The sequence below is a fragment of the Alligator mississippiensis genome, chromosome 5, assembly GCF_030867095.1.
Source record: "Alligator mississippiensis isolate rAllMis1 chromosome 5, rAllMis1, whole genome shotgun sequence".
Lineage (NCBI taxonomy): Eukaryota > Metazoa > Chordata > Crocodylia > Alligatoridae > Alligator > Alligator mississippiensis.
Genome location: NC_081828.1, coordinates 40,293,308 through 40,307,991, shown reverse-complemented (window position 1 = coordinate 40,307,991; position 14,684 = coordinate 40,293,308). Strand labels below are relative to the sequence as shown.

General features: G+C 57.9%; 1 protein-coding gene across 1 annotated transcript in view; it reads right to left on the bottom strand.

Moving 5' to 3' along the window:
• SHANK1 (SH3 and multiple ankyrin repeat domains 1) overlaps nucleotides 1-14,684 on the bottom strand; it is a 57,770-nt gene that overhangs the window by 5,017 nt on the left and 38,069 nt on the right. The window contains 9 exon segments of the mRNA XM_059728234.1: nucleotides 540-2,937; nucleotides 3,333-3,435; nucleotides 3,956-4,077; nucleotides 4,431-4,487; nucleotides 4,644-4,667; nucleotides 5,047-5,130; nucleotides 5,427-5,562; nucleotides 5,831-5,955; nucleotides 6,129-6,211. Of these exon segments, the coding sequence (XP_059584217.1) occupies nucleotides 540-2,937; nucleotides 3,333-3,435; nucleotides 3,956-4,077; nucleotides 4,431-4,487; nucleotides 4,644-4,667; nucleotides 5,047-5,130; nucleotides 5,427-5,562; nucleotides 5,831-5,955; nucleotides 6,129-6,211 (3,132 nt within the window).

Genomic DNA, 14,684 nt, shown 5'->3' with positions numbered 1-14,684 from the left:
AAGCCTATCACCCCACAGAGGAGAGGGGGAGGTCCCAAGGCAAATTCTCCCAGCACAGATGAGCCCCCAGAAGGAATAGCAACATGGAGCAACATAAAGACAGGACACGGCAGTGACAGATGGAGGGGAGTTGGGAGCAAGGATCTCACGGGGAGCGGGGAGGGAAGGGGAGCAATGCCCAGCACGGAGGGGGGACCAAAGCCACAAGGCTCCCTGTCCCACCATCACCCCCATACGCTCCCCCAACCACAGCACCTTTAATTGCAGAGATGATATTGGGCATCCCTCTTGCCTGGTAGGGCTTAGCTGGCTGCCCACTTCCAACCCTGGAGCCTCTGGGCATAGGAAAGCCCCTCCCCGTGCTCCGTGAACCCCCCAGGTGTGACAGGCACAGAGCCAGCTGGAGAATGAGACTGGAAACAAACCCAAAAAGCGAGCATGCGTGGCGGCGCGGTGAGGGACATGCATGGGGCAGCGGGTCCTTCCTTCCTTCCTTCCTTCCTTCCTTCCTTTCTCCTCCTCCTCACGCCCACTACTACCTTGGCCTCTGCAGGGAGCTAGGCCGCTCAGTGCTGAAGGAGCCCGCGCCATCAGGGGGGCGGGCCCAGGACACCCCACTCATCTGCTGCAGCTTGGAGCTGAGCTCGCTGATGATGCTGGCCTTCATAGCTGACACGGGGGAGGTCTTGGCAGTGGAGGTGGTCTCCTCCCAGGGCAGGGTGGGCGAGCGGCGCTGGGGAGCAGGCACCTCCTTGACGGGTGCTGGCGTGAGGGCAAAGACATTCTCGGCGCAGGCCGCCACTGAGATGGTGGAGCTGGTGGGCGTAGTGGGGTCACGGCGGGCAGGGAAGGGGCGGGACCGCAACTTGCCAGGCAGGGGGCCCTTCTCAGCAGCACCCCCAAAGGCCTGCCCATCCAGGTAGGTGATGTAGGTGTCCAGCAACTCAGCCCCCTCGCTGGATAGGCCTGACATACTGGACAGAGTGGAGACGGAACTGATGGTCTCCAGGTGATGGTCGCTGCTGCTGCGGCTGTCAATCTCCTCAATTCCTGAATCGGTCACAGCTTCAGGGGCCTCAGGCGCTGGGATCTGGATGGATGACACCACCGAGGAGAAGTTGACGTGAGGGGGCTCGCGAGCCTCAGGGGCCCCACCCTGGGTCAGTGTGGCTACCTCACTGTCATAGGATGTCAGGCTGGACGTGGTGGAGTCCAGCGCTGTTGTAGTAGCTGGCGGCGGTGGTGGCGGTGCCACCGGGGCGACGGCCGGCGACGGCTCCGGGGCCGTGGGCAGCAGTGGGGCCTCACCACCCGTCTTGGGTGAATCGGGCTTCTCAAAGCTGTTGGAGAACTCCAGGGGTGGTGGCAGCGGCTCAGTAAACAGGAACTCGTCGTCCACGTCAATGGAGGGGGCGGGCGGGGGCAGAACAAGTAGGGGCAGCCCGTTCTCTTCAGCGTGGCCTGGGGGGCTCTGGCCTGGCCCCTCACCATCTTCTGGCGGCTGGCAGTTCTCTACAAAGCGGACGTGAAGCTCTAGCTTCTCCCCACCGTCCTCTGCCACCCGCTTCTCAGCCCATGTGGCTGCCCCACCCTTGGCCTCACCTGCCACAGGGCCACACCGCGGGCTCTCGGGTTCCACCTTGCCCTGCTCACCCACTGGCGTCCCCCAGAGGCGCAGCACAGAACCACTGTCTCGGGGAGATTCAGGCACCGCCTCACTGAACCGTGGAGAGGCGGGGCGAGACCTCCGCTCCTCAGCCTCTGTCCGCCCCTGATGCTGTTGCTGCTGCTGCTGGGACTGGGACTCCTGCAGCGCCCGCTCCCGTGCCACCAATGCTAGCCCCAAGGGTGAGCTGGGATCCAGGATCTTTCCTGTCAAGGGATGGACCAGGGGCTGTGAGGGGCCCCCCCCTGGCCGGGCTTGCAGCTGAGGCAGGAAGCTGGAGCAGACGGTAGTGAAGGCGCTAGTGGTGCTGGGGCTACCGCCATAAGCCTTGGTGGCCCGGGGCTGGTAGTAGGTGCCTGGCGGCAGGGGCTGGCCATAGCTGAGCTGCAGGTAGGGCTCAGCTGAAAACATGCCCTCATCAATGCTCTTGGAGTGGCGGAGGCGAGGAGCAGGTGCTGGCTCAGGCACCTCATCCTCGGGGGTCTCAGTGGAGAGAAAGAGGGCAGAGCGGCGCCGGGCTTCACTGTGCCACTCACGGTCCCGCCGGGCTGCACCCACCAGTGCTGCCCCAAACTGGCTGGTGAAGTCCATGCTGTTGTGCAGGGGCAAGGCGGGCACAGGTGCTGGCTCGGGCTGCCCCTCGGCCTCCATGCTGCTGCCCTGGCTGCTGCGCCCACTGCTGCTGGTGGAGGGTGCCTTGATGACAATGGTGGGGATGGCGATGGAGCTCTTCTCCGGGGCAGGTGGGGTGGCCAAGGGGCCTGGTGGTGGGACCGGCCCTGGTGGCTGGCTCTGGGAGGCAGTGCCCTGCTGGCGGTGTTCATCCTCCACCTTCGTTTGCTTGACCAGGGGACCCTTGCGGCGTAGAGGCTTGGCTGGCACATACATGGCGGTGCTGGCAGATCGGGCCGGCAGGTTGTAGTAGCGCAGCTCAGAGGGTGTATGGTGCCCACGCCAGCCCCGCAGCCCCTCACCCACCTGCTCCGATTCCTGGCGAAAGAGGGAGAGGCGATCCCGCCGGGCCTGGCTGTCAAAGGTAGGTGGCTCAGGGTGCAGGGAGCCTGGGTACAGCTTGGCCTCGGCACTGGGGTTGAAGGTGGAGCGCACAGAAGGCGTGAGGCGGCCCGTGGCAGAGGGTGGGGTACTGTACGGGGGCTCGGGTGGGGATGTGGTGGGTGGGGGCGGGATGTCCTCTGAACCCGGCACCGATAGGCTGCGGCTGAACTTCATGGCCGGTGGCGTTAAGTAGGGCTTCTCGTCCTCGGCTGCCCCTATAGATGGATGGGGAGGTGGGCGGGCAGACAGCACAGGGGTGGTCAACTGGGGACCCAGTTGGCCTGGTCTCCCCCTGCCCTGCTTCACCAAACCATCCCACGTGCCCCCACCACGTGGCCTCCTGACCTAGGAAAAGAACCCAAGTGTCCTGACTCCCAGTTTCTCCGCCGCTCAGACACTAACCCCAGTCCTCTCCCTAAACCAAGGTAGAACCCAGGCATCCAGGCTCCCAAGCTCCCTCTTCCCTAATCCACCAGCCCCCAAATCAGAAAAGAACCCAAGTATCCTGGCTCCCTGCCCTCCCTGCTCTAACCCATCAGACCCCTCTCCCCTCCCAGAGAACCCAGACATCCTGGCCCTACCCCCCTGGTAGCAAGCTTGCCTGCCTCACCAATGGATTTCTGGCGCAGCACGATGCCCTGGGGGGTGCCAGGGGGCAGGTATGATGGGCGATCATAGCCAGGTGGGCCCATTCGGTGAGGCTCGAAGTTTGGCTGCAGAGACAGCAAGGGAGAGGGTCAGCTGGCATCATAGCAACTGGTCCACCCCGGGGAAAAAGTACCTGAGACACATCCCAGGCCTGACTCAGTTTCCCCACTTGCCAGTGTCCTGCTAGTGCAAGAGACAAAGGGAAATCAGACCCAGCCTGGTCTGGAGTTGGTGAGGGCAGAGTAAGACAAGTTCAGGTGAGATGCCTCTTCAAAGGGCTGGTCAGGGCTGATACCCTGCTCCCCCTCTCCACCCCGTTTCAAAGGCAACAGGAGCTATTAGGCTTGGTTGGCAAATTACCTGGGATCCACCAGGCCCCACTTCCTTTGGAGAGAACCCTGTTTCCTGGCTCCCAGCCCCCACATTTCTCTAACCCATCAGACCCCAACTCCCCTCCCAGAACTGACATAGAAACCAGGTGTCTGGGCTCCCACCCCACTGTTCTAATCCGCCAGCCCCCAACTCCTCTCCCAGACATCCTAGCTCCCCATGTAGCTATGGGAGTAGGGACAACACCCATCCTACCTCAGGGGTGAAGTAGCCCTTAGCTCCCCGGGCCTTCCCAAGGGAGGGGAGCCCCCCAGACCCAGACCCCTCGCCCACGCTGATGGTCTGCTGAGCTGCGGCCAGGATCTCATCCAGTTTGTCTGGAAAAAGAGGCAGCAGATGAATGGAGGCAGGGAGACCGCAACCCTTCTCAGACCAAGGTCAGGGAGACTATGCTCCCACCACCCACGTGCAAGACTGAGTGGTGGCAACCAGCCCCATGGGCAATCTGTCCCTGCAATTGTGACACTGAGCTGGGGATAGAACCCAGGCATCCTGGCTCCTAGTCCCTGTCTCCCACCCATTCCCCTCCCATCGGCAGGGCCAAAACCAGGCATCTGGGTTCCCACGCACCCCTCTGTCCAATCCACTGGACCCCACCCCCCTCCCAGGCATGAGACAGAACCCAGGCATCGGGGCTCCCAGGCCCCCGACCCCCTCCCACATGCCGTACTCAGTGCCATCTGATAGACTGTCCTCTTCTTCTCAGTGGCCAGGGTTGGCTCATACTCTGCAGGGACAGAAGGGGAAAGCGGTGACCCGGGGAAAAAACAAGAACCAAGGAACAGGCATGGTGGGAACCGGGGGGGGGGGGCATGGAAGGGTCCTGGTGTGTAGGGAAAGGGCCACAGGGGGCAGGTGGTGATAAGAGAAGGCCAGCACTCACCATTCCTCTTCTTCCAGGGGGAGACTGGGGAAAGAGTGAGAAGACGGCATCAGTGAGGTGCCAGGCCACAGCCCAGCAAGCCCAGGGGGCTGAGGTGAAAACCCTCGTGAGGAAAGAGGCTGGGGTCCCTGGGCAGTTTCCCACCCATCTATGAGCTTCCCTGTACCCAACTGAGGTGGCACTGGTGCAAGCAGTCCCCACCCAGCATGGGGCAAGGAGGGGCTCAGGGGAAGGGTCACTAAGCCCAAGGGGCATGGCACTTACCCTTTTCTACTGCGAGGGGTTGCAATGGGGTCCCAGGTGCCAGAGGGCAGAAGGAGAGAAAGAGTGTGAGAGCCCAGATGCTTCCCCCCACACACACACATCCCCACACCATCCTTCTCCTTCCCCGAACCCCCCTTACCCATCTCCTCCAGCTCAGAGGTCATGGATTTGGACCGCAGCGAGATGGCTGGGGGAGGCAGGCGTTTCGTCTGCTGTGGGGCCGCTAGGGGACAGACATGCAAATGAGACCCCCATCCCCCCAAAAATGAGACCACATCTCCCTGTGGGACCAGGGACGGAACCCATGAGTTCGGCCTCCTAACCCCCTTGCTCTAACCCACCCATCACCATGCCTCTCCCAGAGCTAGGAACAGAACTCAGGCATCTTAGTTCCCAGCCCTTCCCCTGCCCTAGCCCATTCATCCTCACTCCCTTCCCACTACCAGAGAAAAAACCCAGGCATCTTGGCACCGAGCCTCTGCCAGACTTAGGGGAGTAATGGTGGGGTTATGATAGTACCTTTCTTCCTCATGGCCTCCTCCATCTCAGGGTTCCTGGTTACCATGACAACCTTCACCATCAGGTTGTTGCCCCCCTGGCGAATCATGTTCACCACCTGGCGGTGCCCGACTTTCACCACATTCTGCCCATTGACCTGGGGCAGTGGGAAAGGGGGTCAGAGGCAGCACCACCTGCTCCTGATCTACAACCCCTAGCCCCCACAATTACCGACCTACAGCCCCCTGACTCCCCCATCCCTGCCAGTGCCCCTCACTCCCGACCTGCAGCCCCCGCCTGCCCCCCACTAGCCCTGCCCCCCCCCCCTTTTTCCCAACCAGAGGAGGCAGGGCAGTAACACCCACACACACCCAACCACACACATACACACACACACACACACACACCCTGGAGCTCCCCATTACCTCAATGAGGAAATCCCCCATGCGGAGCCCGGCACGCCAGGCCACGCCACCCTCATCCACTGACTCCAGGTACTGCAGGGCAGGGAAGGCCGGGGTGGGTGTGAACTCCTCAATGGGGGTCTGCGCTGTGGGGAGAGAGCGGGGTCAGGAGTGGGGGGGGCAGCCTCCCTGACATGGGGCACCCCACAGCCCCTGGCTAAGTAGCACCATACGGAAGCTGCCTGGACATGGCCCCCCAACCATAATATACAGCTCCCTCTCCTCCATCTCAGTTCTCCTCTGGCACGGGGGGCCTCACCCTTGGCACCACGCAGCACGAAGCCAAAGCCCTCGTTATCCTTCTTCTGCAGCAAAACTGTCTTCTCCTTGATGATGTAGTCGCTGCAAGAGACAAGGGGCAGGTTGGGGGTGGGTGGGGGGGGCAAAATTGGCCCCAGAGCATGGCACTTGCACTGTACACTGCATATGAGAGCACTATCACCACAGCCCCCCTGCAGTACATTGCCCTCACACTGCCCACAGCCCCCCCAGGGGCAAGCAGTGTCCTCACATTGCCATCACAGCCCCCTGTGGTGCAAGGTCCTGACACAGCTACTGCAGCCTTGCAAGGTGCAGTGCCCTTATGCAGCTACCACAGCTCACCAGGGCTGTGTAGTACCTCACACTGCCATCACAGCTTGCCAGGGCAAGGCAGTGCCCTCGTGCTGCCACCACAGCCCCCTGTGGGGCCAGAGTGTACTCATACTGTTACCACAGTCCCCCCTCCCCCTCCAGGGTGTTCAGTGCCCTTACACTGCCCTCCACAGCCCCCTTTAGGGCAAGCACTGTCCTCACACTGCTACCACAGTCTCCTATGGTGTGCAGTGCCCTCAAACTGTTCCCACAGCCCCCTGAGGCAAGCAGTGCTCTCACACTGTTACCACAACCCTCCAGGACACAAGATCCTCACACAGCCACCATAGCATCCTGGGGCAAGCAATGCCCTCACACAGCTACCACAGCCCCCAGGGTGTGTAGTGCTCTCACAGAGCTACCACAGCTCCTAAAATGTGCAGTGCCCTTGCACTGCCACCATAGGTTCCCAGGGCGCACACACCCTTGCAAAGGCAGTCACAGCATGCCCCCCACCAGTATATGAAGTGCCCTCACGCTGCCACCATAGTCCCTCAGGGCACACAATGCCCTCATGTAGCCATCACAACCCCTCACTTTCAGTGCAAGCAGTTTCCTTGCACTGCCACCACTACCACCCCCAGGAAAGGGGGGTCAGTCAGTTAGGCCAGTCAGTCTCACCTCCATCCTTGGTAAAGTCTTTGAAAAAATTATCAAGGCTCACATTTGTGAGAGCCCGGCAGGGCAAATTATGCTGAGAGGAAACCAGCATGGGTTTGTGGCGGGCAGATCGTGCCTGACCAATCTAGTCTCTTTCTATGACCAGGTTACGAAACACCTGGACACAGGAGGAGGGGTGGATGTCGTATACTTAGACTTCAGGAAGGCCTTCGATACGGTATCCCACCCCATACTGGTGAACAAGTTAAGAGGCTGTGATGTGGATGACTACACAGTCCGGTGGGTGGCGAATTGGCTAGAGGGTCGCACCCAGAGAGTCGTGGTGGATGGGTCGGTCTCGACCTGGAAGGGTGTGGGCAGTGGGGTCCTGCAGGGCTCGGTCCTTGGACCGATACTTTTTAATGTCTTCATCAGTGACTTGGACGAGGGAGTCAAATGTACTCTGTCCAAGTTTGCAGATGACACAAAGCTATGGGGAGAAGTGGACACGCCGGAGGGCAGGGAACAGCTGCAGGCGGACCTGGATAGGTTGGAGAAGTGGGCAGAAAACAACAGGATGCAGTTCAACAAGGAGAAATGCAAAGTGCTGCACCTAGGGAGGAAAAATGTCCAGCACACCTACAGCCTAGGGAATGACCTGCTGGGTGGCACAGAGGTGGAAAGGGATCTTGGAGTCCTAGTGGACTCCAAGATGAACACGAGCCGGCAGTGTGACGAAGCCATCAGAAAAGCCAATGGCACTTTATCGTGCATCAGCAGATGCATGACGAATAGGTCCAAGGAGGTGATACTTCCCCTCTATAGGGTGCTGGTCAGACCGCAGTTGGAGTACTGCGTGCAATTTTGGGCGCCACACTTCAAGAAGGATGCGGATAACCTGGAGAGGGTCCAGAGAAGGGCAACTCGTATGGTCAAGGGCCTGAGGACCAAGCCCTACGAGGAGAGACTAGAGAAACTGGACCTTTTCAGCCTCCGCAAGAGAAGGTTGAGAGGCGACCTTGTGGCTGCCTTTAAGTTCATCACGGGGGCACAGAAGGGAATTGGTGAGTATTTATTTACCAAGGCGCCCCCAGGGGTTACAAGAAACAATGGCCACAAGCTAGCAGAGAGCAGATTTAGATTGGACATTAGGAAGAACTTCTTCACAGTTCGAGTGGCCAAGGTCTGGAACGGGCTCCCAAGGGAGGTGGTGCTCTCCCCTACCCTGGGGGTCTTCAAGAGGAGGTTAGATGAGTATCTAGCTGGGGTCATCTAGACCCAGCACTCTTTCCTGCTTATGCAGGGGGTCGGACTCGATGATCTATTGAGGTCCCTTCCGACCCTAACATCTATGAATCTATGAAATGCAGTGCCTTTGCAGCCCTCCAGTGTGTGCAGTCTTTCATGCTGCCATCCAAGGGGACCCAGCCAATGTGTACATTGCTCTCACACTGCCTTCTCAGATCCCCAAAGGCATGCAGTGACATGATGCCTCAAAGCAGTCATAGATGTTCATGCTAAAATCAAGGCCAGCAGGATCACACTGCATACATATCCAATGCACAGTCCACTCTGATACAGTGATTTCACACTGCACCCTTCTGCAAATCTGTAATATCCTCGGAGACACTGCATGCAAGCAGCAATGCAGTGTTGTTCCACTGTGATCAGACTGACACCACAGGCAGTGTAATCACTGCATACATAGCCCATCCCCCTCATTGCAGTGTCTTTACCCTACACACAGAGCCTCCCCACTACAGTGCTCTCCCACTGCAGACCCCAATGTCACTGCACTCTCACTGCTCAAGCCATGTTCCCCACCTCAAAGAGCCCTTCAGTGAACTACATACAGTTCTCACACTGCACATATGTCTGTACACATATGTGTACAGACTTCTCCAGTAAACTACATGTGCACAATGGACATAGACCTAACACTGCACTTATGTGCACAGACTCTACCACTGCAGTGTGCTTACACTGCACAAACCACTCATTGGATCCTGTACTCACAGATTCCTACTCCACAGTTCACTTTCAGTACACACCCACTGCATACTGTCCACTGAACAACATGCTTCATTTGCTTGTTGTTCAGTGGACAGGATCACCCACTGTATAATGAGCCTGAACTGTACAGAGACACCCCCCACTGCAGTATGGTCTAAGAAGCCCTACAAGTATGCTCACACTGTGCATGCAAATTGCTGCCCCCACTGCTCAATGCACACATACTGCACAATCTTCCACATTGCATGGTGCACTCAGACCCCCAATGTACAGTGTACTCATACTGTACACCACAACCCTGCACACTGAACAGGGCACATACTGATGCCCCTACTACACAGTGCCCTCAAACTGCATGCAGACCCCACCACTGCACAATGTCCAGTAAGCACAGACCCCATACTGCACTGTGGACTTACACAATATAAGACCGCCCACTGCATTGTGTTTACACTGCACAAGCCAACAGGCTCACACTGCACACCCTGGCTGTCCACTGTACCATATCCCTGAAATGTTCTAATAAGCAATGCCCTTTCCTGTGTCCCCACTGGCAGAGCTTCCCCTGGGCACTCCTGCTTGTCCCCTGGCTGGCAGAGTCTCTGGGAGACCCACTCCCTGCTTCCACAGCACCAACAGCCACCTAAGACACCAAGTGCAGTGACTGATGCACACTTGACTGTATGCTGACCCTGACACACACTCTAGCCCCCTACACACGAGAACCACACAACCTGGCTCCTGCATGCTGTACATGTGTATGGTATACGCACACATCCCCACACTGCACACATCATAGCCCAGTCCCTGCATACGTGTCACACATCCCAGTTTCTGCACACTGCATATATGTATGATGCACACCCCAATCTCCATGCTGCACGTCATCCTGGTCCCAACATATGCAGTGTGTGGAGGCTGGGATGTGTAACACATATGTGTATGATACACACCCCGGTTTCCACACTGTAAACGCCATCCTGGTCCCTACAGACATCACACATCCCAGCCCCTGCACGCTGCCCATGTGTGTAGCACATGTCCCAGACCAAACATACTGCACTTGCAAGACACACTCCGCAGCCCATGCACGCATGTGACATACCACCAAGCCCCTGCAGTTTTCACTAGTGAAACAATCTGCCCTTCATATGTGACATGCACCACTTCAGACCAGCTTAAAACTTGTGATCCCCTCCAGGGGACCCCCTACACTTTATACGTTTGCGTGAAATGCAGACACCTACATAACTCCTGCACAGCCCATGCACAAACATGCCCCTTGCCCTGTACAGTGCATACGCCATGGGGGAGACAGACACACACAGCACTCAAGCACCAGAGGCCCAACCCCTCTGCAGCTCTGCTCACCTCAGACCTGAGCAGAATGTGCAAATCTGGTATCACCCCCAGTCAAGTGTGTGCGTGCACATGTGCACAGGAGACCCAGCCAGGCACACAGGAGTGTAGCATACCAGGGCAACTCCCAGCAGGGCAGCACTCAGACAGGGCTGCCCAAGAATGTACATAGACTCCTGCATGTCATGCACATATGGACATGCACAAATGTACATGCCAGAGAAGCATTCACATTCATGCTCTGTTGTGTGCACAGGGAAACCCACATGTATTAGTGTGGCATGCACACAAGCCAGCCCCCAAGCCCTCTACCCAAAATCGAAGCATGAAGCAGAAACCATGGTTAGCAGCAGCATAACAGAGGAGCCCAAACTACAGCCATATCCCCAGGGTGGGCCCAGCCACCACAGCCTCTCCTAAAGCATATGTGCACAGGTCTGGAGGTACACATACACAGGGCTAGATGTGTGCATGCACATGTACACTCATGGTGCTGGATGCACACACACCTGTACACACACATGCAGACACACAAACTGGATGTACACGCACGTGCACAGACCAACTTGAGCACACAGACAAGGCTGGGAATGAACACACAAGTAGGTAGATGCACACAAGATGTGGGGCTGGATGCATATACACACACACGCATATACATAAGGCTGAATGCATGCACACATACAGAACAGGAAATACACAGATGGGGATAAATATGCAGACGCGCGCGCGCGCACACACACACACACACACACACCACATATACTCAAGAGGCTTGCTACACATGCACACAACTAAATGAACATTCAATACACAGAGCCAAATGCACACAGGCAGGATACACACACATATAGGCACACACATCCCAAGGGCTGGATGAGCGCACACATATATACACACACAAAGGACCAGATGCACACGGACATGCATGCACATGTGTACATACATACGCATGAGGGCATGAAGAACCAAAGGCATACGCACATATGTAAGACCTGATGTACACATACAGAAACATTGATGCACATGAAACCAGATGCCCATGAAGCATACTTACAAACATGCTTACCTGGGACCTGATGTATGCCCACACACACACACACACAAGGGTGAACATAAATGTATGTATACATACACACAGAAGGGCTGGATGAACCAGTGCATGTACATACATCCACAGTGCTGAATGCACACACACAAAGGGCTGGGTGCACATATGTATGTATACAGATACACAGGGCTACATGGATTTGTACATACATGTGCATACACATACATACACACATGGGGCTGGATCCCCACATGCACAAGACTGGATGCATGCACACACAAGGCTGGATATACACACACACATAAATATACAGCTGGAGGCACACGTGCATATACAAATATGGCTGGATACGTGCACACACACATCTGAAGGCACACATACACAAATGCAGTGCATGCGCAGTGCAGGAGGTGGGGGCTGGAGACACAGGGGCAGGCATACACACGCCTGACTCCATGCACACAAACAGAAACACACAGCTGGAGGCACATGTGTATACACACACAAAACCAAACACAGGGCAGGAAGCAAACACCTCCCCCTTCAGACACACACGTGCACGTCTGCACACAGTCCCAGGGCTGAATGTACACAAGCACACATACACCCCCCCCCTCCAGAGGCACACATATACAGACGCGCGCACACACACATACACACACAGAGCCGGAAGCACACGTGTGCACCCTGCCACCCCCACCCAAATACACACGTGCACGTCCATACCCCCCCATATACACACACACATACACACGCACACGGGGCTGGATCCCCAGGCACTCATCCCCGCAGCACCGGATGCTACACGCACACCCCCCCCCCCCCCCCCCCGCGCAGCAGGCAGGCAGAGGCGCGCGCGCGCGCGCACACACACACACACACACACACACACACACAGGCGCGCGCGCGCGCGCTGCGGTGCGGTGCGGGGCGGGCCGTACCTGTAGATGTACCAGACGCTGCGGCGGCGGGGGCCCAGAGCGGGCCAGCTGGCGGAGAGCGGGGCGCTGCCGCCGCCTGCCTCGCACCGCGCCATCCCCGCGGCGCGATCCGCATCCTAGGGCCACGGTCGGGGCGGGCGCCAGCTTCCCTCCCTCCCTCCCCGCCGGCCCGGCCCGGCACCGGCGCGCGGAGCGGAGCGGAGCGGAGCAAGGGGCGGGCGGCGCCGGGCCGGCGGGACGCGCAGCCACCGCCGCCGTTAACCCCTTCGGCCCCGTGCCGCCGAATCACAGAGGGAGGGAGGGAGGGAAGGAAGGAGGCGGCGGCTGGAAGCAGGGGGAGGGAAGCCCTAGAGAACACCCCCCCCTCACCACCACACACACACACACACACACTCCCCTCCCCTCCCCTCCATGCAGCTGGGGACGGAAAGGGGCAGCTCAGCAGGGTGAGAATCACCCCCTACCCACAGGCAGCTGCATGCCAGCATTGGAGGGGCTTTATTAATAACCACCCCCACCCCCATGTGCCTCATCGCAGAGCCAGCGGCCTCCCAGCACCAGGTGAGGGGGCCCTGGATAACCAGCCCCACAAAGGCACCCATCCCAGAGCCAGCTACATATCAGTGCCAGGCAAGGGGGCCCTGTAGAAACACCTCTCCAGTACATCCATCAAATGCACTGACCCCCAAACCACCTGCATCCCAGGCCCCTGTAGAAATACTCCCCCCAGTGCACCTCCCCCAAGAAGCAGCTGCATCTCAGTGCCAAGTGATGGGGGCCCTACATAAACACCCTCTCCCATTGTGCCCACCACAGGCACCACCCACCCTAAAACCAGCTGTACCTCAGGGCCAGGTGATGGAGGCCCTGTAGAGACACCTCTCCCCAGAGCCAGCTCATCCCAGCATTCAAGGGGACCCTGTATTACTACCCCCACATGTGCCTCATCTCAGAGCAGCTGCATCCCAGCACCAAGAGAAGGATCCCTGTCTAAACCCTCCCTGTCCCCCCCCCACCCCCACTGTGCCCACCAAATGCAGCTGGCTCTAGGGTAGATGCATCTCAGCATCAAGTGAGAGGCCCCTGTATACACACCTCCCCCCCCGTAGTGCACCCACCAAAGGCATGCAACCAAGAGCCAACTGCATCTCAGTGCCAGGCAAGGGAGCCCTGTATAAGTACCTCCACACAGTGCACCCACCCCAGAGCCAGCCACATCTCCTCATGGGGTGAGGGGCCCCTGTGCCCTGCCAACACCCCCCAGAACCAGCCACAGCTCAGTTTCAAGTGACGGAACCCTATATAAATGCCTCCCTCCAAACCACCTCAGCTCAAAGCCAGCTACATGCCAGCATTGGAGGAGGCCCTGTATCACCAGCCCTTCCCCGCCACCCAATAGTTTCATAGTGCTTAGGGTTGGAAGGGAAGTAAACAGATTATCAGGTCCAACCCCCTGCCCTGGGCAGGAACAAGTGTGGGGTCATAACATCCCAGGCCAAATATCTGTCCAGCCTCCTCTTGAAGACCCCCAAGTTAAGAGAGAGTACCACCTCCATTCCAGAGCCTGACAGCCCTAACTGTCAAGTAATGTCTCCTGATGTGCAGCCTGAACCTTCCCTCTAACAATTTGTGGCCGTTATTCCTAGTAACCCTCGGTGGTGCCTGCGGGAACAGAGCCTCACCCAATTCCTGCTGGTCCTCCAGGTGAGTTTGTAAATGGCCACCAGATCCCCTCTCAGCCTTCTCTTGCAGAGGTTAAATAAATTCAGGCCCTTCAGCCTCTCTTCGTAGGGCCTGACCCACTGCCTCTTGACCATGCAAGTGGCCCTCCTCTGGACCCTCTCAATGCTAGCCACATCCCTCTTGAAGTGCAGTGCCCAGAACTGGACACAGTACTCCAACTGTGGCCTGACCAATGCCACACAGAAGGGAAGAATCACCTCCCTGGACCTGCTTGTGATGCATCTGTAGATGCACGACAAGGTGCGGTTAGCCTTCCTGACCGCTTCCTCACATTGGCGGCTCATGTTCATCCTGGAGTCAACAATGACTCCAAGATCCCTTTCTGCCACTATGTTGACAAGAAGGGTGTTCCCCAGCCTATAAGCGTGTTGCTGGTTCCTTCTCCCTAGATACATTACCCTGCACTTGTCTGTGTTGAATTCCATCTTATTCTCATCTGCCCACCTCTGTAACCTGTCTAGATCTAGCTGGACTC